The sequence below is a fragment of the Podarcis liolepis genome, assembly GCF_965112155.1.
Source record: "Podarcis liolepis genome assembly, chromosome: 16".
NCBI classification, from domain to species: Eukaryota; Metazoa; Chordata; class Lepidosauria; order Squamata; family Lacertidae; genus Podarcis; species Podarcis liolepis.
In genome coordinates, this window is record NC_139567.1 from 35,048,140 (window position 1) to 35,072,978 (window position 24,839).

At 44.6% G+C, this 24,839-nt stretch overlaps 2 protein-coding genes across 7 annotated transcripts in view; both read left to right on the forward strand.

The window, feature by feature from the left end:
- Positions 1–24,839, forward strand: part of GTF2IRD1 (GTF2I repeat domain containing 1) — a 1,520,245-nt gene that overhangs the window by 1,154,366 nt on the left and 341,040 nt on the right. The gene's annotated exons all lie outside the window — the stretch shown is intronic.
- The window catches only part of AUTS2 (activator of transcription and developmental regulator AUTS2), a 658,278-nt gene that overhangs the window by 623,258 nt on the left and 10,181 nt on the right, over positions 1–24,839 (forward strand). For 3 of the 6 annotated variants that reach the window (XM_083479523.1, XM_083479527.1, XM_083479528.1), the window contains 10 exons: positions 3,173–3,647; positions 4,980–5,230; positions 6,901–7,142; positions 8,836–8,880; positions 14,231–14,326; positions 17,700–17,771; positions 19,931–19,960; positions 21,818–21,889; positions 22,458–22,599; positions 23,981–24,058. In XM_083479523.1, coding sequence (XP_083335649.1) covers positions 3,173–3,647; positions 4,980–5,230; positions 6,901–7,142; positions 8,836–8,880; positions 14,231–14,326; positions 17,700–17,771; positions 19,931–19,960; positions 21,818–21,889; positions 22,458–22,599; positions 23,981–24,058 — 1,503 coding nt within the window. The remainder of the gene's footprint in view (positions 1–3,172; positions 3,648–4,979; positions 5,231–6,900; positions 7,143–8,835; positions 8,881–14,230; positions 14,327–17,699; positions 17,772–19,930; positions 19,961–21,817; positions 21,890–22,457; positions 22,600–23,980; positions 24,059–24,839) is intronic. The other 3 variants (XM_083479524.1, XM_083479525.1, XM_083479526.1) reach the window with 3 other exon arrangements.

Here is a 24,839-nt window from a genome sequence, read left to right on the forward strand (position 1 = left end):
TAATACAAGGCCTCCGATCCTGCTGAGGCCTGGTGCAAGGGGGTGCGGATGGGGGCTGAGGTCAATGCAGACTTTCCTGATCCGTAATGAATGTTTACCCAAAACGACAAGCGTAAAATGGAATCTTTGTACGGGCTGCCAACCCCCTTCTCATCGCTACACCTCCCCATTTTTACAGAGCTAATTTGAGCAAAACCAATACGGAGCTTTCCCTCAACATGTCTTCACCAATTTCAGCAGCCAAGATAAGTCACGAGCCTCTGGTAAGGTGACAGGTGGAAGGCCACGCTCCAAGTTTGCCCTCTGGGAAAGGAGCTTGGAAGCCTACACAAGCAAAACCTTTGTTAAAAGAACTTTAATAAATGGGCAGAGAAATAGCCTGTCTCCAGCATCCAATACCCATATAATCTGGTAAAAGGAACCAACGCTGCTGTTCTTACCCCCAGTCAAGTCCTGTTTGATGCTGTGACACTCTTAAGTTGCTCCTTAATGTTTCAGTTTGGGACTGCAGTTGAGAATTCTGATGACAGCGGGAGTGGAAATTGCCAATGTTCACTTATTCATACCAGAAATCCAGAAATTTGCACCAGAAATGCAAATACAGCTGGCTTTCCCGGTAGTTGTTGCTTTTGGTTTGCAAAGAGGAAAAAAAAGATTATGTTTCCCTGCCGGCCATTTGCATTGAAATGATTGGGATGGAATAACACAAAGACAATGTAGTTTTTGTACATAACAGCATAAGTTATGTATTTTTGCTGCAGCAGACAGTGCAATGAATAATGTGGTTTTTGTTGGGAGCTGAAGTGCAGTGGAATGGAAGCAGTGCTGCATGCAACATAGTTGAGCAGAATGAAAAATGGTGCCTTCTAACAGATCCCCCTGCACCAGGCCCTATTGGAACAAATAGATTTATAATAAATTATAAGTTGTTTTATCATTACCCCGAAGAAGGAAAGCTTTTTTTAAAAAAAATGTTTGAAAGATTGGAGTCTATGCTTTACATTCCTATTCAAGAATCAGACAAATATCTGGCATTTGAGAGACATCCAGGTGATAGTGGAACACTCTGTGTGTCAGGGAGTTCCACTGGAAAATCTTTGTCCCTTTTTTTGTGGGGATGGAGGGAGAAAGTTTCTTCACGGGAGATTTCTAACAGGAAGGCATAACTCTCTAATTATTGTGATCTCTCCCCTTCCCTTTCCTTCAATATTACAATTTTTATTTCTGGAAAGGTGGTTCTTGATGTCACTATGTTCTGGTTGTTGCCCTCTGTGATTGGCATGGCATCCAGGGAAGTTGGATGCCGGAAGATTCAGGGCAGGCAAAATAAAGTCCTTCTTCACACAGCACGTCACCTATGGAAATCAGTCCCACAAGAGGCAGTAATGGCCACTGACTTGGATGGCTGTAAAAGAGGATTAGACAAAGTCATGGAGGATAAGGTTATCCATGGCTGCTAGCCAAGATCACAATGTTCTACCTCCACTGTTGGAGGCAGTGGTGCTTCTGAATGATGATTGTTGGAAACCGCAGGAGGGAAGAGTGCTCTTGTGTTTGAGTCCTGCTTCTGGGCAGCGTTCAAAATTAGTCAGGCGCCAGGTGAATTTTGCACCTGGCTGTTGGCCACATGCAACCAAGAGAAGATGCCTGGGCACCAGGATGGTGCCTAACATCTCCACCATGTGGAGGTGCATGCCAGGGGCTTCATGGATCTTGTCTGTTTACACACACTAACATCCTTTAGAATTTTAGCCATGATATTTTATCTGCACAATCAGAACGAATTTCAGAAACCCAAAAGTTTTATTGAAAAATACCACTGACCCCCAAATGGCAACTGGACATTCTCTTTTGGCGACTGTAACCCTGATTTAAGGAGTCATTTGGTGCCTAGCTTATATATCCAAGTTTCTAACACTTCTTCTGGGCTTCCCACAGTCGACCACTATGATAACAAGATGCTGAGACTAGAGGGGATACTGGCCTGATCCATCAGATATTTCTTGCGTTCTCTTTCCCCTCCAGCTACCTTTCTCTGCAGCATCCCCTTCTTCTATCTCTTAGACCCCTATTCTTTTCTTTCTCTGCAATCCTAAACACACCTACATGGGAATGAAGCTCATTGGACACACAGTCAGATTCATTTCTGAGTAAACTAACACTGGTAAAAGCAAACAAACAGATAAATAGGGAAATCCAGGAATCCTGACAATTTTCATTTTTAGCTGCATGCTTTCCGTGGTGGGTCTAAGAGTAGGTGTGTTTTTTTGGTGGTGATGGTGGGGGAATTAAATCCAGGAAATCGCTCTGAGGGAGGAACAGGTTGCCAGCCCACTCTCAGGTCCAGTTCTTTGATTAAATTCAGATCTGGCCACATCATCCTCAAGACATCCAGAGAGCCAATTGTGGACATCTCCTTCCTTTTGGCGCTAAGTGACCTGGACAGACCAAATTGCACTAACCCCCTTTGGTGAAAACAGTGTTACAGGGCAAATCTGGCCATTTTTGTTTCTCTCTCTTACTCATTTTCCCAGTTCAATTTCACAGATTTCCATAGCATTTCGAGAATTACTTTATTTAGAGAAGTCCTACTGAAAACCCATCAGCATTTTAGTGCAGATTTTGCTTAATATGTTCATTTTTGCAAGCAGTTTTCCCTACCATAACATGCATTTTGTATGTTATTTTCACAAATACAGGCATTCTTATCCACAGTTTATTCTAAGTTTGCACATTTTGTACACATTGCTTGGTTTGAGAATTGCCTTGCAAAGCTCGGAGAAGTGTGAATTTTGCATTTCAGTTAGCGTGTTGCTTTCAGGAAGCGCACATCAGGGAGCTTTGCCTTTAAATCCAAACCAAATCAATTTTCTCCCCCATCCCTACAGCAGATCTCTTTCCACTCAGCTTTACAGTTCTTCATTTCCCTCCTCTTTCCTTCCACTTCCCTTCCACACCAAAATTGAACTGTTTGTGAGTGTTCTATTGCTACCAACTTCATTTCCCTTGGGGGAGAGAACATAACCTCAGTGCCACTAGTTGACTGCAGGTAGCAGAAGACTCGTTTCAAGATGTGCTAGAAACCCTGGCTTCAGTTTATGATTTCTTTTGTCACGTAATTTGGCATGGTGTAACCTTAACCCTCTTTTGTGTCATCTCTTCCTGTTTCCAGATACTGATATAGGAGCTGGCATACTAACGGAAAATGAGGACCAAGATGCCAGGGCGTTGGCAGTCCCCAAAATATCGGGATTAGAACGGAGTCAAGAGAAGAGCCAGGAGGGCGGGAGAGATCTGCTGCTTGACCCTGTCGCAGCTAAAGAGCTTTCTCCTCAGGTTTCTCAGGCTTGGACCCTGCCTCATTTGGAACCGGCTTCAGAGGCACATTCTCCTAGTCCTGCTGCCATCCAGCCAAAGGAGCCTCATCACCCATCACAACCTGAAGCCCCCCAGAGACTGCAGGCCTCGGGAGAGGTTCAGCACTCCACGGGCCCCCCGACTCCCACACAGCGCCTGCCAAGGCCGCCCTCTCCCGGGCAGCCTGCCCGTCAAAACCTGCCATCTGCCCAGCTCCGCCCTCCCTCCCGCAGCCTCGCCCAGCAGTTGTCGGCATATAACAGCAGCAGCTTAAGCCTCAACAGTCTGAGGTGAGTCCTCTTTGGGGTGCATTTTCCAAGTATCTGCTGTTGTTGAAGGTGCTACCTAGAGCAACAGAGGGTGGTCCATTAGGGCAAATGGGGCACTGCCCCACCAACCCAAGGGAGCCTCATAACTGCAAGGAGATTTGAACCCGGATCTCCCAGGTCCTAGTCCAACACTCTAACCACTGTAGCACTCTGGCTTCCTAGAGCCCTTCTGCTCAAGGGCAGTTCCTATAAATTAAGTAGGTAAATTAATATGGGGGAAACGAAATGTCACTTCGACATATTCTCATTGAAGGTTGCATTTGTTTTATTCTGGGTTTTTAAAAATGTTTCAATGAGCTTTGAGATGTCTTCTTTAAACTATAAAGTGGTATGGAAATGAAAGCAACAATAACAAATTTAACTGGAGATGGGTGTGCCTAGACATTCCATTGTGGTGACTGCATCCCAGATTTAAGGTGCCATTTGGCCATTAGCTTATACACCTGAGCTTCTAACACTGAATTGACACCCACTACTATTGATCTGGAGTACTGTGTCCAGGTTTGTGTGGTTTTCTTTAAGAAGAGTAGAGACAAAATGAAATAAATTCAGTCAGGAATACTGAAGGAGCTGGACATTATTAGAGAGGAGAAGGTTGAGGGTGTGGAGCGGGTGATAGCGCTGTTCAGGGACTGTCACAAAGAGAGGGCAAAGCCTTGTTCTCTGCTGCTGGTCTAGAGGAGAGGACGAGATCCAATGGGTTCAAGTTACAGGAGAGTAGATTTGGGAGGAATTGATTGACAGCAAGAGTAGTCTGACAGTGGAGCCAGCTACTGGGGTGAGGCATGAGGGGAGCACTGCCACACTGGAGGACTTCAAGAAGAGGCTGGGCAGCTCTCTATTGGAAGAGGCCCACACACATCGGCTTGGGCTCCATGTCAGAAGAAACATTGGATATAAATGTATGAATGAAGAAAGCCTAGCTCAGGCCCAGAAACCTTCCTTTCTACCTGTGATCCTGGAAATAGTCTGTGAGTCAGAGTGGACTATGCAAGGTTAGATAGGCTGCTGGCCTGGTAGATGGAAGATCTGCTTCTTTTCCAGACTCCTCCATCCTGGTGCAGCTGACCAGATAATAGAGCCACATTGCATCATCATTCCCAGAGAAAAAGATTAGGCCATCTATTGCTTTGGGGCAGGTGGGACAAGAAAGAGGAAGACTTGGTTGCACTTCATGGTACCATGTTGGGTTAGATGGTTCTCTGTTTTCTTCTTGCTTGGTGATTCTTGCACCTTCCAGGAGCTCTGTTTCCTAACATTTCCTCTCCACCTCTTTTTTATTTCCACCAACAGCAGCAGCAGAAGCAGCACTCCTGCCAAGACTCAGCCCCCTCCGCATATAGGCCACCACCCCTCAGCATCCCCTTTCCCCCTTTCTTTGCCAAACCACAGCCCGCTCAATACCTTTACCCCCACCCTCCAACCTCCTGCGCACGCCCATCACCCCAATATGTTTGCCCCTCCCACGGCATTGCCCCCTCCTCCTCCTCTGACGTCAGGGACATTGCAAGTTCCAGGTCATCCTGCTGGAAGTGCTTACTCAGGTAAGAATGTGCATATACTTAGATACTTTATGCAATGGGGCTACATAGCTCAACTGGTAAAGAACGAGAATCTTAAATCTCAGTGTCGTGAGTTTGAGCCCCAGGTTGGACAAAAAATTCCTTCACTGCAGGGTTTGGTCTAGATGGCATTTGTGGTGTCTTCCAACTCTGCAGTTCTACGATTCTATACATACATACATACATACATACATACATAAAAGGTAAAGGTAAAGGGACCCCTGACCATTAGGTTCAGTCGTGACCGACTCTGGGGTTGCGGCGCTCATCTCGCTTTACTGGCCAAGGGGGCCGACGTTTGTCCACAGACAGTTTTTCCAGTTCATGTGGCCAGCATGACTAAGCCGCTTCTGGCGAACCAGAGCAGCACACAGAAATGCGGTTTACCTTCCCGCCGGAGCGGTACCTATTTATATACTTGCACTTTGATGTGCTTTCGAACTGCTAGGTTGGCAGGAGTTGGGACCGAGCAATGGGAGCTCACCCCGTTGCGGGGATTCGAACCGCCGACCTTCTGATCAGCAAGTCCTAGGCTCTGTGGTTTAACCCACAGCGCCACCCGCGTCCCACACATACATACATACATACATACATACATACATACACATAAATACACACAGGGATAGCACATTCTGGAAGAGAAGGACAGAGAGGGGGATGGAAGGGAATTAGAGAGATGAGTTGGGGGGCTGAGTAAGAGGGGAAAGAAGGAGGAACCCATCTCAGCAATGGAAGCTGATTCATAAGGATGAATGGAGTTCCATCACCAAATTACGGGTCTCCCCACAGCCTGCTGCCACCTGCCCGCTTCCTTACTTACAAACAACCAACCCAGTGTGTGGTCCTGGCTGTCTGCATCCTCCTAAGTCTCAGTGTTGTCCTTGGAGAACTCAGCAGAGAGGATGAAGATGGAGAGAAACCTGGAATTAGTTGGTTCTGCCTGCCATTGCCTTTGGCTACAGTTACTGATGATCCTACCAGTCCAGATGGGCAGCAGCCACCACTGCTTATTCTGGCTGGAAGATCTTAGGCTTCTATGGGGGCAAAAACCCCAAGAATCGATCTGACAAGCCAGAAGTCTGTCCACACCCACAATACGTATCCTTCTTAAATTTGGGTTTGGACATATTTTATGCAAGCAGGTTGTACCAAATTCCAGTAGGAGAATTTAAAACAGAAAAGCAAGCTATTCTGTTCTTCCTCTAGTATGGGGTTTCCCAAACTTGGGTCTCAGGCTGTTTGGGGACTACAATTCCCATCATCCCTGACCATTGGTCCTGCTAGCTAGGGATGGTAGGAGTTGTAGTCCAAAAACAGCTGGAGATGCAAGTTTGGGAAACTCTACTCTGGCACAAGGCTGAGGAATCTGTGGCCCTCCAGATGTTGCTGTCCAACAAACTTCATGACCATTGCCCATGCCGGTGGCTGCTGTTTCATGTGGGAGTCTGTCAGTACATAGATGGCCATAGGTTCCCCATCCTCATGCTGGCACTAATGGAGGAACAGAGATGAAGGGAAACATCCATCTATTAACAAAGATTAATTGCACATTGTGGAAGTGTGATTTAAAAAAAAAAAAGGAAGAAGGAAAGACTGAGCGGTATTTAAACGAGAAGGATAAAAGCTCATGTTGCCATTGTCTTGGTTTTCAGAGCAAGATCTTCTCCGCCAGGAGCTGAACACCCGATTTCTGGCTTCGCAGAGTGCCGACCGCGGCGCCTCGCTGGGCCCACCGCCTTACCTGAGGACGGAGTTCCACCAGCACCAGCACCAGCACCAGCACACCCACCAACATACGCACCAGCACACTTTCACGCCTTTCCCCCACGCCATCCCGCCCACCGCCATCATGCCAACGCCGGCACCTCCCATGGTGCGTACCCCAGGCAGAAATGTGAGGATAAGTAGAGCACAACTCTCTTTGGATCTTTTTCTTTCCTATTGCAAAATAGTGATACAATTGTGACAGTGGGGGAAGATGTCTGGGTGAGGGAAGAGATTCTGGGAGGAAGGAAGCATGCTCCTCCCGCCTTGTGACTCGGGGAATTCGGAAAGTGGGAAACGTTCGATATTTCTGGGAAGTTCTGTGTCAGAATGTAGAGGCTCCCATGCATGTGCCCCCCCCTTGCCCCTTGTTTGCAAAAAAAATGTGGTGCAGATTGAAAGTGAGGACCTAAAGCTAAACTTGAACCCTCCTTTCTAACATAATTGCTTTCTATGTTTTGGCATGGAAGGCAGTACAGTACTGCCAATGTGGCACAGTGTGAGCGACATCAGCCCAGAGGGTTGATGGCCATCTGGTCGACTGGCATCCGAGTCTTACTTCAAACTGGCAGTGGGACAGTGTCCTCTGCTAAACTCAAAGGCAACAGAAACACTTAGCGGGTGCAAGGCAGTCTGCCCCCCTCCCCCACCGCATTTACTGGTTGGTGCCTACTGATAGAATTTATTAGAGCTCTGAAGATGTTTCAGAACACAGGTCCCTTCGTTCTGGACCAATCATAAACTCTTGAGGAAGGACCATGGAGCAGAGGTAGAACATAATAAACTTCACAGGTTCAATCCCTGGCATCTTCCAGTTCCCCACTTCTTTGGCATCTTCCCACCATGCCAAGCTCCACACCATGTTGGAGACACCATGTTCTAGCTGCAGTGAAAAAGTAAGCAGTGAACTTGCAGAACAGGAAGCTTTCAACTAAAAGCACAGTAACTCTGCCATGTGTTGATTATTTCACACTGCTGTTCCACACTGGACATTGTGATTGCATTTTACCACCAAAATAAAAGGTCAGAAATCAGGCTTGGGGGAAGGGGAGGATGAGAAGAAAAGATTGATATACAGCCATTCGGTAATGACATGTGCATTCTTCCAAAAAGGTGAATGAGGAAATGATGATATTTCAGAGGGTGGTGGGACTAATGTGGAATGAACCTCAGCCTGCTGGTATCACTGCTTTGTTTGCCTAAATAAAGAGGTGGAAAAGAGGTATATGGGCCTCAGGAACCCATGGCCTTTCCCCCTCTGATAGCAAGCTCAAGTGGTGAGTGTTGGAGGACATGGAGTCCAAGTGGACTCACTGAGAAACACGAAGGAGCTGCCAGTTTGCTCAGGGAACTGCAGTGTTTGTGTACAGACACACACACACACCGGAGTAAAAAAAAAAAGATGCAGGCAAATGGGTGACAGATTGGAAACAAAAACATTAAATGGGAAAATGGAACAGGATGGGAAGAGGGCCCAGGGAAAATGTCCTCCTTGCAGAGAATGGCTGGCTGGAACACTGGTCAGGAGCAGTCCTGTTATATAGGGAATATATTGTAGTATTATCTTGTTGGTCCCAATCATTCTACTTAATTTGCACCTGGAATTTTTGTTATCCAAATTGCTCCTGATCTCTTCCTGATCTCACTGCTGTCCATACTTTCATCTCTGAACACCTGCCATTTTTAAGTATATCCTCCCCTTTCCCCACATCTCCATCGATTGCCAGTTTTTTCACCAGTTCCCAAACATTGACTGAATCAAAGAAATGTATGCCCCATTAGAAAGACAACATAATGAGTTTGTGTTTTGATCCTTTTTGCAGTTTGACAAATACCCTACAAAAGTTGACCCTTTCTACCGACACAGTGTGAGTTCTTCTTACTGCCTTCAAATGTATTAATTGCTTCTTTTCCCATTGGTGGGCTGAGATCACCACTCAGATCAGTGGCAGAACATCCCATTTTCTGTTTCCCTCCTTCCCCCTTTCTGTCCATCACTCTAAAATGTCCATCATCAATATTGTCATTTGCTTTAGCTTTTTGTCTTGTGAAAGCTATGCCTAAATCTAGCTCTTTAATTGGGGACTGGATACTACATGGTGCCCAGATTCTCTCTGCTGTTTCTGTCTTCTCTGCTCATTTCAATGGCACAAGCAGATCTTTGTGACCATTTCTCTAGCTTCCAATGTGGTAATGAAGATATATGAAGTCCTGGGTTGATGAGGGATTTTTTTTTGCATTTGAATGAGAAACTACCTAATTCACACTTCTTCAACTTATATGCAAACCAAAACACAGTCTTACCTTTGAAATTCCCAATTCTCTGAATTTTGCAATGCAGTTTTCCAACAAAGCAACATGTACAAGAATACATATAATATGGGGAAAGTATTATAAAAAGGTCTGTATTACTGAAAATAGCATACAAAATGCATTTTATTGGGGTAAGTTGCATGTAAAAATGTCAAAACTGCATGGAAAAAAAATGTTTCTTTAGGAGAAAAACACTAAAATATTGGTTTCAAATAGCATTTTTGGTAATTTTAAAAAATGCAAAGTGCTATGAAAGATTTGTTAAATTTATATGGCCTCCCATTAGAAAAAATATCTGGGCAGCATGCAAAACTTCATAAAGAAAAATACAAAATGCAATAATGAAAACTAACGAAATAAAGTTAACAACAGCAAAACCTTCCTTCTTAGAAAGACCACATAAAAATATTTTCAGCTTACCTTAACACCACACTGAAACAGCAAAGACCTAGGGTTGATTTTCTGTAGGAATGTCCTTGCCCTGATATGAAGGTAAAAAGGTAAAGGACCCCTGGACGGTTAAGTCCAGTCAAAGGCGACTATGGGGTTGCAGCACTCATCTCGCTTCCAGGCCGAGAGAGCTGGCCTTTGTTCACAGACAGCTTTCCGGGTCATGCAGCCAGCATGACTAAACCGCTTCTGGCACAACAGACCACTGTGACAGACACTAGAGCACATGGAAATGCTGTTTACCTTCCCACCACAGTGGTACCTATTTATCTACTTGTGCTGACATGCTTTTGAACTGCTAGGTTGGCAGGAGCTGGGATAGAGCAACTGGAGCTCACCCTGTTGTGGGGATTCGAACCGCCACCCTTTAGACCACAACACCACCAAGCCCCAAATAAATTGATTCATTCAGCCCATATGATCTCCCTTCACTCAAAGGAGTAGAGCACCTCTAGGTTCATGCAAGATCCTTGTGCAGGCCTGAAGAGGCACAGCTATCTACCTTGGGGCCTTTGTGCCAAAGGAACCTTAAGGAATTGACAGCACCCTGAAAGCCAAGCTTTATGGTTGATCCAAATGGTTATACACCCTCCCTTTCTCCAATAGGCGAGAAATCACAGAAAGAATCCAAATGAGTGTTAGGTCATTTGTGTTTCTCTTTCATTGCCTCAGATGTATCTAACCAGATGGCTTGTTCCATTTCAACGGTTAACAGAGGTTAAAAGCCAGAAGATTAAAGCACTTGAAACTTTTAACTGGCATATTATTAAAAATGCATTAACCAGTGGATTTCACTTAATGGGCCAGATCAAAAGGTATTATGGTCTAAATTTGTAGGCAAAGTAGAATTGCTCTTTTTTCTTCCTTTCTTAAAACACTTGTCGGGGTTTTTACCTTCAGTTTGGAATGTGCTTTCTTAACACAAGATGCTGAAAGTGTGATTCGGGGAACTGTATGGCATCTGTATTTTTAACTATGGTTATTATGTTATTTCATTTTAAAAATGCTATTCCCCCCCTTTTGCTGCATAATTTAAATTTATTAAATTTGAAGCCCGCCCTTCCTCCCAAAGGAGCCCAGGGCGGCAAATGTCAAAATATTAAAACAATATTTAAAAATCATGTTGAGAACAATTAAAAACATTTTTTTTAAAAGTTAGGAACAATCTACAAAATGAGACCATTTAAAAATGTGGTTAATAATAATAATAATAATAATAATAATAATAATTACCACACCCATCTGGCTGGGTTTCCCAGCCACTCTAGGCGGCTCCCAACAGAATTAAGAGCACATCAAACATTTAAAACTTTCCTACACATGGCGGCCTTCAGATGTCTTCTAAAAGTCAGATTGTTGTTTATTTCCTTGACATCTGATGGGAGGGCGTTCCCTGTAACCGCACTTCTTGCAGTGAGGGAACCACCAAAAGGCCCTTGGAGCTGGACCTGTCCAGGCTGAATGCTGAGGGTGGAGAAGCTCTTTCAAGTATTACTAATGTACCCTGAAATATGGCTTAAAATACTTTAATAAATAATTAAAAGTAAAAGTAAACCTCAAATAAAAGGTCGTCTACCGGGAAAACTAAAAACCTGCTAAACCATTAAAGTCTTTGTCAGCCAGTGGAAGGCAATCGTAGTGGTGGGACCAAGCTTCACAGGGCAAGGAATCTGGCCACAACTGGAGGGCCACAGTTTCTCCATTCCTGCTTGAGAGAGAGAGAGGGAGAGAGAGAGAGAGAGAGAGGTGATGAGGATTTTAAAGGATTGACCTAGCTACTGACAGTACCTTAAATGGCAGGTGGAAACATGTTCCCACGAGGAGACGTTCCAGTTTTCGGGAGAAGACTCCTCAGGAGTCAAGGTCTCCTCACAAATAAAGTCCTCTTCATGATGACGCCTCTCTTTTGATGACAGAAGATGGACTTCAGCTGCACCCTAGATGTGCTTCTGGCAGTTCCAGTTCAACAGCCTCAGCACCAGGCTGGAAAAGCTGTTGGGATGTATTTGTATGTCCCTTGCATCAAACTTTCTGCTTGCCTGCCTGCCTGGACTTTGGGCTGCCATTCAACTTTTCTCTTGTCTGAGCCCTACACTGAACCCCAGTTTGCCTGGGATGGGATCTTGGACTAGCTTTGGCTGTTGGTGCTTCCTGAACCTACAGAAGCTGTGTTACTTAAAAGTTGTCCTGCAACTTGGGACCCAGCTAAGATGGGACATTGATAGCTCTCTACTTTTGTTGACAAGATGGGAATCCAAGCCTTCAGCAGTGGCAGTTCCAAGACACTCTGAAAGGTCTCCATCCTTTCCCACCATCTATATGTTAACAACCAGCATACAATGAAATTTCTAACTTCCCTTCGTTTTTGTGAACTGGCATGTTAATACAGAACAGTAAGCGTTATGGATGCTAGAGTCTTTAACATGCTCATTTTCAGTATTAAAAAGTGATTGCAACCCAAGACGCTTGCCTGCCTAATGGGTTCTTGAGAGCTCCGCTATTCAATATCATCTAATCTTGGAAACTTTTTCTGCGCCATTGGAAGTTCACATTGAAGCTAAATAGAATTAAAAGACGGCAATGATCTATGAAAGGAGTGGGGAGAGGAACTGGGTCAGGTGGTTCAGTGAAAGCCTTAAAATTATTGCATTTTCTTAATGATGTTAATTGCAGAGAGAGAGAGAGAGAGAGAGAGAGAGAGAGAGAGATATGCTTCAGTGTGCTCAGGTGCACCTCATGGAACAATTCAATGAAACACACTATTGTCCTTTTTTAGATCTTTGGCTCAGGCAGGCATCATGAGCCAGTGGAATACGTACATTTGCACAGGAATTGCACTGAGATTTTGAAAAAGGCCTCATCTGTTGGCCAAAGGCTTTTCCCAAGCCAAACTGCTGTAGGGCAATTCAGGAAAATTGACGAAGGGGCGCAAGGGCTCTGGGATGCTGCCAGAGCCCTTGCACTGCCTTCTCACAGCTGGGTAAGCTCATGACTGCAGCTTTGCACAGGTATGGGGAGGGGGAATAAGTAAATGGAAAATGAGTTTGCTCTGCTCTCCATTTATTTATCTCACCCCACCCCCATGCAAAGCTGCAATTGGGTAAGTAAAATAAGCATAAGATGCAAACTACCTGTGTGTATGTGATTTGTGTGTGTGTGTGTGTGTGTGATATTTGTATGGGTGGACGGGAGGTTGTGCCCTCTGGCTGCACCCACTTTTGTTTTGACCACACTACTATTGGCATGCATCCCGCATTGGATTCTGTTAACGTCCTAACCATGCCTTGTGGTGAATGTTGGGTAGGGCCACCACTCAGTGGTTGAACACATAACTTGCATGCAGAAGGTCCCAGGCTGAATCTCTAGCATCTCCAGACAGAACTGGGAAAGACTTCGGTGTGAGACCCAGGAGCTCAATGGAGCCAAGGTTTTCACCAGAAAAGGGCAATCGAAATGATCAAGGGGATGGAGCAACTGCCCTCTGAGGAAAGGTTACAACATTAGGGTTGTCTGAATTTACAGAAAGTACTAAGAGGAGTAAGAGGAGACATGATAGAAGCTTATAAAATAATGCTCTCTCAGAACCTTAGAACTCACGGACCATGAAATAAAGTTGGAAGACTCAAACCAGATAACAAATTCCTTCTTCACACAGTTGAGCTGTGGAATCTGCTCCCACAAGAGTCAGGGGTGATCCCCAACTTTGATGGTTTTGAAAGAGGATTAGACCAATTCATGGAGGACCATGCTATCTGTGGCTATGTTCTACCTCCACTGTTGAAGGCTGAATTCCAGTTGCTGAAAACCACAGACGGGGAAAGTGCTGTTGCACTCAGGTCATTCTTGCTTATCCCAGAGGCATTTTATTGGCCACTGTGAGAAATGGCCTGATCCAGCAGGCTCTTCTTACAGTCTCATGACTCAATATTAAGGCAGCTTCCTTTGTTCCTGTTCTTTAACTGCTACAACTAATGCAATTGACAATGAGATCACGTTTCTGCTCCAGTACCTTCCCATTGCATCCTCTCTTTTTTCTGTAATGCAGTATTATAATACAGTATAATAATAACCCTCATTATAAAAATCCATTCTGAGACAGCTCTCTACCCCTTACGCTTTCAAATAATCTGTTCTTTCCACACAAATCTGTTCATCTTGTCGTCTAACATTTTGTGAATGTCCATTATATCCCTTATTCATTGCTGTTGTCAGATGCCTTTGTCTTTTTCCTAGGCTTATCGCCACCTCCTTTACCAAGTACCCAACATCAGTGGTCCAGCATTGATTTTTATGCAGTTGGGTCACTGACTGATTAACAGCAGCAATCATGTGAACTGCATAATTCATAAACTGCCTCTGTGTCTCTTTTGCTTTCTTCTGAGTTGAAATTGCATGATGTACAATTAGAAAATGTGTGTGGGGTCCTTTGATGATGTTATCCTCCCTTTGTCACAGTTATTCCACTCGTACCCTCCTGCTGTATCAGGGATCCCTCCAATGATTCCTCCAACTGGTCCTTTTGGCTCACTACAAGGGGCGTTTCAACCCAAGGTAAATTGTAAATATGTTTTTTGTGTGTTGTGTAGGCTCTTTCCTATTATGGACATGTGTCTTGTGGCTTTGTGGTCTCTTGCAGTCCCAGGTGTATTCGTGAGGAGCAGCACTTTTATTTGTCTTGGGCCTGCATGGGGAACCTGCAACCCTCTAGACCAGCAGTTCTTAACCTGTGGGTCCCCAGATGATGTTGGACTACAACTCCCATCATCCCTGAGCTCTGGCCTTGCTAGCTAGGGGTGATGGGAGTTGTAGTCCAACAACATCTGGGGACTGACAGGTTGAGAATCGCTGCTCTAGATGCTGCAGGACTTCAACTCTCATCATCCTTCACTGTTGGCTATGCAGGCTGAGGCTGGTGGGAGCTGTAGTCCAGCTGTAGCCTGGGGGTCCAAATGTTCCCTATCTTTGGTTTTGGAGATGGCTCTGCTGGGGGAGATGAATGAGTCATTTCCTCCCTAGGTCAATGTGGGGCACAAAATCCCAGAGTTTCCTTTGAGATTGATTGGGACTGAAACTCTCTTGGGGATGGTGGGCAAATCAGTTGAAAAGAGCTCTGCATGTGTTCCCTTGATTCACTCTCATTTACTGAGGTGGCAGGGGAGGCAGGGGTTGGGTGGAGAGGTATGCTGATGCTGGCTTTCCGGTAGGCTTCCAGGTGCTGGTTCTTGCTTTTAAAGCTCTATATCAGAGGTGTGGTGAAGTACCTCGGGTCCTTACTGGACTGCAGTCACCATAATCCCTAGCCATGTTGGCTGGGGATGATAGGACTTGGTTTCCAAGAACATCTGGATAATCACAGGTTCTCCACTGATTGGCAAAGTCTCAGTAAACATACCGTGGAAAGTCTACACTTCTTGGTGATGTTGGCCCAGTTAGAAAAACTATTGGGCTGTTTTGCCATTACATTTTCAATGCGATCACTGATTGACTAGCTAGCTTTGCACAGAAGAACCAAAATCTGGTAGAGTGGGGGCATACTTTGGGCTGAAGCAGTGGCCTAGAATTAGCAGTAAACAAAATTAGGCAGTAAAACTTCCCTGGGGGCATTTTAGGAGCCCTGAAAAAGCATCTTTTCATCTGAAAATGTTCACCTATGAACATTTGATGCAATCTTCCATTCTTTCATTTTATATCTTGCCTTTCTTCTATCATGGAACTCAAGGTATTCAGGGATGTTCTTAACTGTTTGTTTCTGCTCTTTTATACCAGGTATTGTATTTCTCAGCTCAGGGGTAGACTGACGTCAGTCTTATGCATTCTGCTTAAGGAACTGCAATCCTCATTGTTCACCAGTGTATTTTAAATTTAATCTTTTGAGGCTCGATGTTGAGCTGTGTTTGTCCAATCTGAAAACTATCCCCGCTCCACCACTCAAGCTTCTTAAATATGTAGATTGTGGTTCATTAGCAAAGGTCCTCATATGTATGATAATTAGGCTATTAAGAATCCATTTGAGCTTAACCAGCTACTAGTATGTGGCTGCGTGTATTTGTATGGTTGTTGTTTTTTAAATGTTGTGTGTGGCTCTTCGCAAGTCAGGTTTTTTACATTCTCATGACTACATTATAAATCTCTATTCTAGAAAGACGGTTTTGGTGATTCTTACTTTGTGAATGGAGACATCTGCCTCTACTGATGTCAAAATCAACAGTTTGGGATTGATGGATTATGTGTTCCATCTGTTTCAAACCCTTATCCACATTCTCAGTCAGATTGCCAAGACCTTCAGCCATTTTCTGGGAGAGGACAGTTGGCATCTTGTTGGCCACTGTGATAACAGGATACCAGGCTAGATGGGCCTTTGGTCTGATCCAGCAGGGCTCGTGGTCTTATGTTCCCCTTTCATTGGCTTTCTATATGCCCCAACGTTCTGCTGTTTCCCAACACTTGAAATTATTTCAGTACCCACAACTACAGCCAGCTGTCTGGATACGAGCTGCTTCCCCTTCTCTCTGACCCCTTTTATTGGTGCAAACCCAAATTGTTCACTGTTCAGCTGCTGTCCCTCACACTGTCCCTCTCTAGCTTGGATTTTTATCCCAGCAATATTCCATTTGACTCCCCTTTCCCAACCCCAACCCCCACCTCCAGCTTGGCATTCCCTCCCTTCTCACCTGCTTCTCACCTGCACTATCAGTGAGCCTGTATTTTTTATTATGCTCCTTGCTTCTGTGTGAATGGAAGGCCATCAGCTCTGGTTGGAATCCACTTCCCATCCTGCTGAATGGCTACAGGGTTGCCATACATCTGGGAAATTTGTATGGGATACCCTGAATACCGCATCCGCAAGCAGTGTCCGAGCAGAATTTGGCGAAATGTCCGGGAAAATCCATACGTATGGCAGCCCATGTTGGCTGTTTTGTTTTTTGCCAATTTTCCTCAGAAAGAGCTAAGAAATGTTCAATTTCTTTGCGATTTTGCAAAAGAAAGCTCCACAACTTTGGCCAAAAAACCCTAGCATAGGAGGTACTGTGGTAGGTAATGCTGGAAGTTGTGGTCCAGGAGATGCTGTCAGAAGCTACACTCAGAGTGCTTCCAGGGGACTCCTAGTGGTTCAAGGGTATATTTACTTTCGGACCTGGAAAATAAATAAGCAAGGCACAGTGTGAATAGTTTGAGGGGTGTGTGTGTTGCAGTGGGTACTCTGCAGCATGCATTATCACCTCAACAGAGGGAGGATGCTTGTTCCTTTGCAGAAGCAACACCTGAGAATTGAAAACCTGTGAACACAACATAGTTTGTCAGGTTAGAAAAGAAGAAACTGATAGAAGACATGTGTGCATCTTATTAGCTTGCATTGTGCAATAGTGAGAGAGTGATGGGTTTTTCGCCAGTTAAGGCTGTTCAGTGACATCTTGTAACACACAAAAAGAACAGATTTGAATACTCACAAATATAACAGGAAAACATGGTGAAACTTAGAGAGCCAAGATCTCATTTTCTAAAGCTAAACAGATCTATGACTCATTTAACCTAAGACCGTCTTTAACCTAGGACAGAAATTATGACTCTGTGTGCACCAAGGCAAGGCACTCTGGAAATGACATTTCTGAGTACATGAAACTGTAGTCCAAAGGTTTGGAACCTTGACCCTCCAGATTTTTCAGGACTCCAACTCCCATCATTCCTGATCATTGTCCATACTGGCAGAGGCTGATGGGAGTTGTAGTCCCTATATCTGGAGGGCACCACGTTTCCATCTCTGCTGTAACTAATGAATAGATGGATAAATACTCTTCAGTTCCTTTCTTTTTTTTATGGAGACCCTCACTTACTGCCTAACTAATTCTTTTGAGGTCTTCTAAAAGTTTAAAAGTTTGCACATAAATTTACACTGCCGTTGTTTCTGTGTATGTGACATTTGTAGACTTCGAATCCTATTGATGTTGCAGCGAGACCTGGAGCTGTTCCACACACCCTACTGCAGAAAGATCCCAGGGTAAGTTCTAAAATGTTACAGCCTCTTCAAACCAAGGGCCATTCAACCATTGAATGATGAATGAAGCTGAGGTGGTTATCCTAACTCCACCGTTTATTGCTATTTGTAAGGTAAAGGGACCCCTGACCATTAGGTCCAGTCGTGGCCGATTCTGGGGTTGCGGCGCTCATCTCGCTTTATTGGCCGAGGGAGCCGGCGTTTGTCCGCAGACAGCTTCCGGGTCATGTGGCCAGCATGACTAAGCCGCTTCTGGTGAACCAGAGCAGCGCACGGAAACGCTGTTTACCTTCCTGCCAGAGCGGTACCTATTTATCTACTTGCACTTTGACGTGCTTTTGAACTGCTAGGTTGGCAGGAGCAGGGACCGAGCAACGGGAGCTCACCCTGTCATGGGGATTCGAACCGCTGACCTTCTGATCCTAGGCTCTGTGGGTTAACCCACAGCGCCACCCACGTCCCTTATTGCTATTTGATCTGAGCTTAAATTGAGAAAGTGTGGAATTTGGAAAACATAAAGCACAGGGTCTAACTTTCATGGTCCTTAAGTGGACTGGCTGTGAGTGGGAGTGCACAGGGTGTGACAGATAACCTGAGGGTGCCAGAGAGCATAGGACTATAGTATCAGGACCACAGATAGTTCCAAGCAGACAGGGTGTTGTGATTACATCTAGAGCTCAGCCGAGGTGTTTCATTGCTCTTGGACCAGTCTTCACCTCCAAGACTCCACCCACATCCAGGATAGCAGAAAGGCTTAAAGGTGAAGACTTCTGACCTAGAGGCTCTTACATCTCAGCCTTCTGCATTTCTTTCAAAGGTTTTGCAGGCTTTGAAAAGCATAATGCTCTTGGGAGACTGTTTCTTATGGGTTTCTGCCTCCAGGGGTTTCTGCTTTAGGGAGAGGGTCAAGGCTGACACACGTCAGCTCAGGTTCAGTGTTGAGGCCTGGGTTTAGGTTCAGCACTTCCACAGTTGACACTTTTTGTCCTCCAGATGTCTTCAAGTCAGGGTCAGGATGATGATGTTAGCCATCCTCGATGTGGAGCACCTGACCATGTATGGTCTTGGGAAGACTCATTGACACCTCTAATTAAATGACGTTTCAGGTAGCAGGGTTAGAAAAGGCCTCTTCTTGTGACCCAGGAGGAGCCCTCCCATTCAGCATGGGTTTGAATGGATTTGAGGGGGTGGGAAGGGAGTCGAAAAGTATTTTTGTATGAATCCTTTTTATCCACATTTGTTCCAGTGTGAAAATCTGCACCACAGAGCAACCAGTCTATACCAGTCTGTATCATTTGACTTGCTTTTTTATAATTGGGTGACTCGGAGCTGGTTTTAAAAGAGGAGGGGTATGTGCAGTCCAGCATTAACCACAGTGGAGTCCTCCAGGTGTTGCTGAGTGAAGTCTCCAACAAAGATGTTGGAAGTTGAGGTCCAACAAAATTGTGGTTCACTCAAACTCCTATCAGACCCCTCATAATGTTCAGGAATGATGGAAGTTATGGTCCAACAAAACGGGGGAGGGGGGTTTGCTCCTCCTGTTGTAATAGTTACTGAATTTTTTTCTGTTAGCAATTGTGTGTGGAAAAGTAAGCCTCTTACAAAATACTGCCCTCCTCTATATCTTCAAAAGGTCCATCAAAAGGTCACTTAAAAAAATTACTGCATTGTTTCATATTTTACAGTTCTAAATTGAGTGAATTAGCAGGCAAACTCCAGAATGCCTCTTGGGGGCCATGTTTGGTAGGTTGTCAACACTTGGAAGCATAAATCCTGCAGAGCAGAGCGGGGGAATCTGTGTCCTTCCAGATTTTGTTGGCACAGAGATGGAAAGGAGTGAACGTGGGAGTAATTTACCCTTAATATCAGGTATGGGGGACCTGCAGCCCTCCAGATGTTGCAGAACTACAACTCCCATCAACCTCAATGACCAGGGATGATGGGAGCAGCAATTCTGCAACATCTGGAGAGTAAAAACCTCCCCACACCTGGTCAAGATGAAGCAACATGCCTGCTAAGACTTTGAAAGAGACTACAAATGAAATGAAAATGCTAATATTTTAATTTCCACTCTCCCAAGTGAAGCAATGCAAATTAGATGAGCAACTGTTTGAGTGGCAAGGTTTCCTTTATTGACTTTCCCTCTTTCTTTCTCTTTGCAGTTGACAGATCCCTTCAGACCTATGCTGAGGGTAAGAAGGCCACTAAGTCTTGGTTGACCTCTGTCTGTCTGTCTTTCCCATCATTCCTGACCACTGGTCCTGCTAGCTAGGGGTGATGGGAGTTGTAGTCCAAAACCATGCCCTAGGTGCTGGGGGGTGACTATTGCCTTCATATCTTGCTTTTTGGCTTCCAAGAGGCATCCCGTTGGCCACTGTGAAAAGCAATATGTAGGGCTAGATAGGCTTTTGGTCAAATCTGGTAGGATTCGTATTACGTCCAGCTTAGCCTCATAAGGACAGAGGTTGCATGTGGAAGATGAGAGTGAAACTTGGAATAAAGAGAGCTGCTTGGTTATTAGGCCATTTTGAAGGTTGTATATCCAGTTGGAAAGAACTGATGACATACATACATACAAATATGCATATGTAATTTTATTTGCATGCCACCTTTCCATTGTTAAAACCATTCTCAAGGTGGCTTACAACATGAAAAAATGCATAGTTACAATGTAACAAATGTAGTCAGAAATAATAAATAAAGCATCCCAAAATACACAATCAAATTGAACCATTTCCACAAAAATCACAATAAGATCTAAAGATTAAATATACAAAAAAAAATATCAATATCAGCAACAACCCCCTTCAAACAATACCCCAACCCAAGGGTCTGTTCAGCAGCCTCAGCTTTTGTAGATGGAGTCAGTCAGGAACCTGCCCTCCCAGGTGGGAAAAGGCCTGCAAGACAGGGAGCAGGTCTTCCAGGACTCATAGCTAAGATTATGAGAACTTGAGCTTGCCTTTCTCAAGGGTACACTGAGTAGAATTGCAATGTCAGGATATGGAACATGAATGTATCACCTTTCTGGAAAAGGCAGAAATGTGCAGATGCACCCCATTCACAAAATTCACATTTTTGCCAGGTCCTTATAAAAGTGTGCTTATTGCATCCCCACAACAAAATGTTTAACTACTGAAGACTTGGATTTTAGTGTATTTTTGGTCTCTGTGGCAGCTACCCAGAGTGGCTGGGGAAACCCAGCCAGATGGGTGGGGTACAAATAAATTATTATTATTATTATTATTATTATTATTATTATTATTATTATTATTATTATTATTGGAGTGTGATGTGTGCAGTCAAACATTTGCCACATTGATACAGTAAAGTCGTCTCACTGGGACTTTGACTTGAGTGTATGTGGAACGCCATTTAGGATAGGGTTCCCTCTTATAAAGCAAACATGAGATGAATGCAGCCATAGAAGCACCAATCATATGCAGCATTCGGACCCATGGGAAAGTGAATTTACTGTGTCATGTAGGGGCATAATATAATTAACCTCACTAAGTAGCCAGATTCCACTTTCCCACTTACCAGTAAATCAGTAAGAGCTTTACAACAGGGATCTACTGTAGACCAGTGGCACTTCAGATGTGGTAGAACTTTGATCCTCATCGTCATTGACCATTGCTAGCTGGACCTAATGAGAGCTGGAATCCCGCAACAGCTGGAGGCTACAGATTTCTCATTCCAGCTTTGCAGAGTACCACTCTATGCTCACTTCTAATGTCTGAATTGTCTCCTTCACCAGCTCAGTCTGTTTCATTATTTTCTTAGTGCATGGCTTTGAAAGTGCTTGGCATAGTGCAACTGAAGCAAAGCAGGTCATGGTCTGGCCAGGGCTTGGATTGGATGAGAGATTTTACAACCATGAGAGATTTTACAACCATGAGATTTTTACCATTTTAAGATTCATAATGGAAGAAAGGCAGGGCATTTAATGTAAAAAGTAATGGCTGTTGAATGAGAAGAGGCTCAGATCTTACTGTTATGGCTAAGTGGTGTCATTTTCATAGCCTCTTGTGTTTTTGCTTCTTTTACAGAAACCAGGAAAATGGTGCGCTATGCATGTCCATATTGCTTGGCAAATATACCATCATCAACAGAAAGTGAAGGTGAGTCCCTTTGGGCAAGTGAAACCTTCCTAAGGGAATACAAAGGAGCATGTTTAGGGGGAGGGGCCAAAGCTACACAGCCAGAGCATGTGTTTTGTATAGTAAGGTGCAATGTCCAGTCCTTGGCATCTTAGTTTAGAAAGATCACATAGCAGATGATGGAGAAGACCCTTTGCTTCCCAACAGCCACTGCTAGTTAGAGCAGAGCTAGGTAGTCTGACCTAGTCTAAGGTAGCTCTTTATGTTCCCCTGTATTTTGCTCATTATTGATTTATTTATAAAAAATATTTGTATGCTACTATTAAAAAAAATTAATCAAAGCAGTTTACCTCAAACATACATACAGTAAAAGCCGTGTAAAAAATTAAAATCAAAGATCAACTCTTACCCATAGATATTTTCTTAATTCCATGCATAAACTTGGTGGCATAGAAAAGTTTTCAGCAGATGTTTCAAGACTAAAACCAAAGCTATCTGCTTAATCTCTGTTGGCAGAACATTCCACTGGGCTGGGCCAATGTCTTGTTCATGATTGTGGTTTGTTTCCTGTTTGTTTTTCCTATTACAGAAACAGATGCAATCAGATCCCCATAAACTGGATTTTGGCCTGAAACCTGAATTTCTGAGTCGGCCACCAGGTCCTAGTCTCTTTGGGGCCATCCACCATCCCCATGACTTAGCTCGGCCCTCCACTCTCTTCTCTGCAGCCAGTGAGTATGCATATCAATGATCCATTATTGAAGAACATAGTACAAGCCTGCTGGATCAGGCCAAAGACCCACCGAGTTCTGCATCTTGTGGTGGCCAAGCCGATGCCTGTGAGGAAACTCACAAGCAGGACCCAGTCACAAGAGCCCTCTGCCCTCATGCAGTTTCCATCAACTGGTATTCAGAAGCATTGCTGCCTCTAACAGTGGAGGCAGAAGATAGCCATCATGGCTAGTAGCCTTTGTTAGTCTTGTCCTCCATGAATTTGTCTAATCCTATTTTAAAGCCGTCCAAGTTGGTAACTGTCCCTGCCTCCTTTGGGAGCAAACTCCATATGTGCTGTGTGATGAAATAAAAGGTGGAAAAGGCAAGTAAGGAATGTGGCCAGTCTTCTCAGAGCAATTCTGAAGGAAAACCGAAAGGACTCCTGACTATGAGTCCTTGGGGATGCCTGAAGCTGTCTTCGTCAGGAAGGATCAGGCTGGAATTTCAGGACCCTGGATAGCTCCAAACAGGCAAATCTTTCCAATGATTCACTGCTCCCCTCCACTTCCAATTGGAATCAAGTGTGGATGAGAGTGGGCCCACACCCATAGTCACACCCTTTCTGCAGAGCCTCACCACCCTCTACGTGTGGGGAGCTGAATGTTTGCCGCAATGAGCGTTCCAAACTTGTGCAGACTCCCCATGCAATTTCAGAACCATGCATAACCATGGCTTAAAAGCTGGTTATCCCAGGATCTACAATGTGCAATGCGACTGCAGCATCCCTGGCAGAAGGCAGTCCAGCCTCTGCTTAAATACTTCCAGCAAAGGAGTCTCTTGAAAGCCTCCTGTAGAGAGACATGCTGATACATCTGCATGGGATCAGGTGACAAGACCAACACAGCATCTGGGTGACCCAAATTTGGAATGCAATCCTAGTTTTGCCAGAAACACCCGTGTATAGCGTCCAATGAAAATAAACACGTTTGTCAGCATTTTTTCATCGAACTGTTTACTGGGCTGCAAGGGAAGGTCTCGATACAGTGGTTCCTTGGGTTACAGACGCTTCAGGTTACAGACTCCACTAACCCAGTAATAGTACCTCGGGTTAAGAACTTTGCTTCAGGATGAGAACAGAAATCGTGCTCCAGCAGCGCGGCGGTGGCGGGAGGCCCCATTAGCTAAAGTGGTGTCTCAGGTTAAGAACAGTTTCAGGTTAAGAATGGACCTCCAGAATGAATTAAGTACTTAACCTGAGGTGCCACTGTATACAGTATACCCCTCAGTTCTAGAAGACAGGACCTGCTTGCAGCATTGTGATACTTTGGCATTATGCATCTTTTCTGAACCCGCTATTCAAGTGTTGTTTTATTTTTGCTTTTGAATTTGCCCTGATAGGTGCTGCCCACCCAGCCGCACCCCCTTTTGGCCCTCACCCCCATCACAGCAACTTCCTCAACCCTGCTGCTCATTTAGGTAAGTAGGCATTACCAACTTGTAATAAGCTGCCAAGCAACTGTGGCGATCGGCCCATCACCCTTGAGAGCATTTTTTTACATGATTTAGTGCAGAAGGAGCCAACACGATGCCGTCCGGATGTTGCTGTACATTAGCTATGCTGACTGCGACTGAAGGGAGCCAGAGTGCATCTGGACGTCACAACATGGGCTCACTCTAAGACCCCATCTGCACCATACAGTGGTACCTCGGGTTACAGATGCTTCAGGTTACAGACTCCGCTAACCCAGAAATAGTACCTCGGGTTAAGAATTTTGCTTCAGGATGAGAACAGAAATCGTGCTCCGGCAGCGCGGCAGCAGCAGGAGGCCCCATTAGCTAAAGTGGTGCTTCAGGTTAAGAACAGTTTCAGGTTAAGAACGGACCTCCAGAACGAATTAAGTTCTTAAGAGTTTTTAGGGGTTTTTGAATGTCTTATGTAGATTTTCAATTTCATTGTTCTGTATGGGACAATGACAATAAAGATATCGTATTTGTATTCGTAACCCGAGGTACCACTGTATATTTAAACCAGCATCATACCACTTTAAACAGGTATGCCTTCCCCCCAGAGAACCCCGGGAGCTGTAGTTTAAGGGTGCTGAGAGTCATTAGGAGACCCCTATTCCCTTCACAGAGCTACAACTCCCAAAATGGTTTATCAATCCCACCCCCCTATTTAAATGCCGACAGTGAAGGAGATCGCACCATCTCCAGAGGCCATCAGTTCTCATCAAATAGCTCTTATAATTAGGAAATT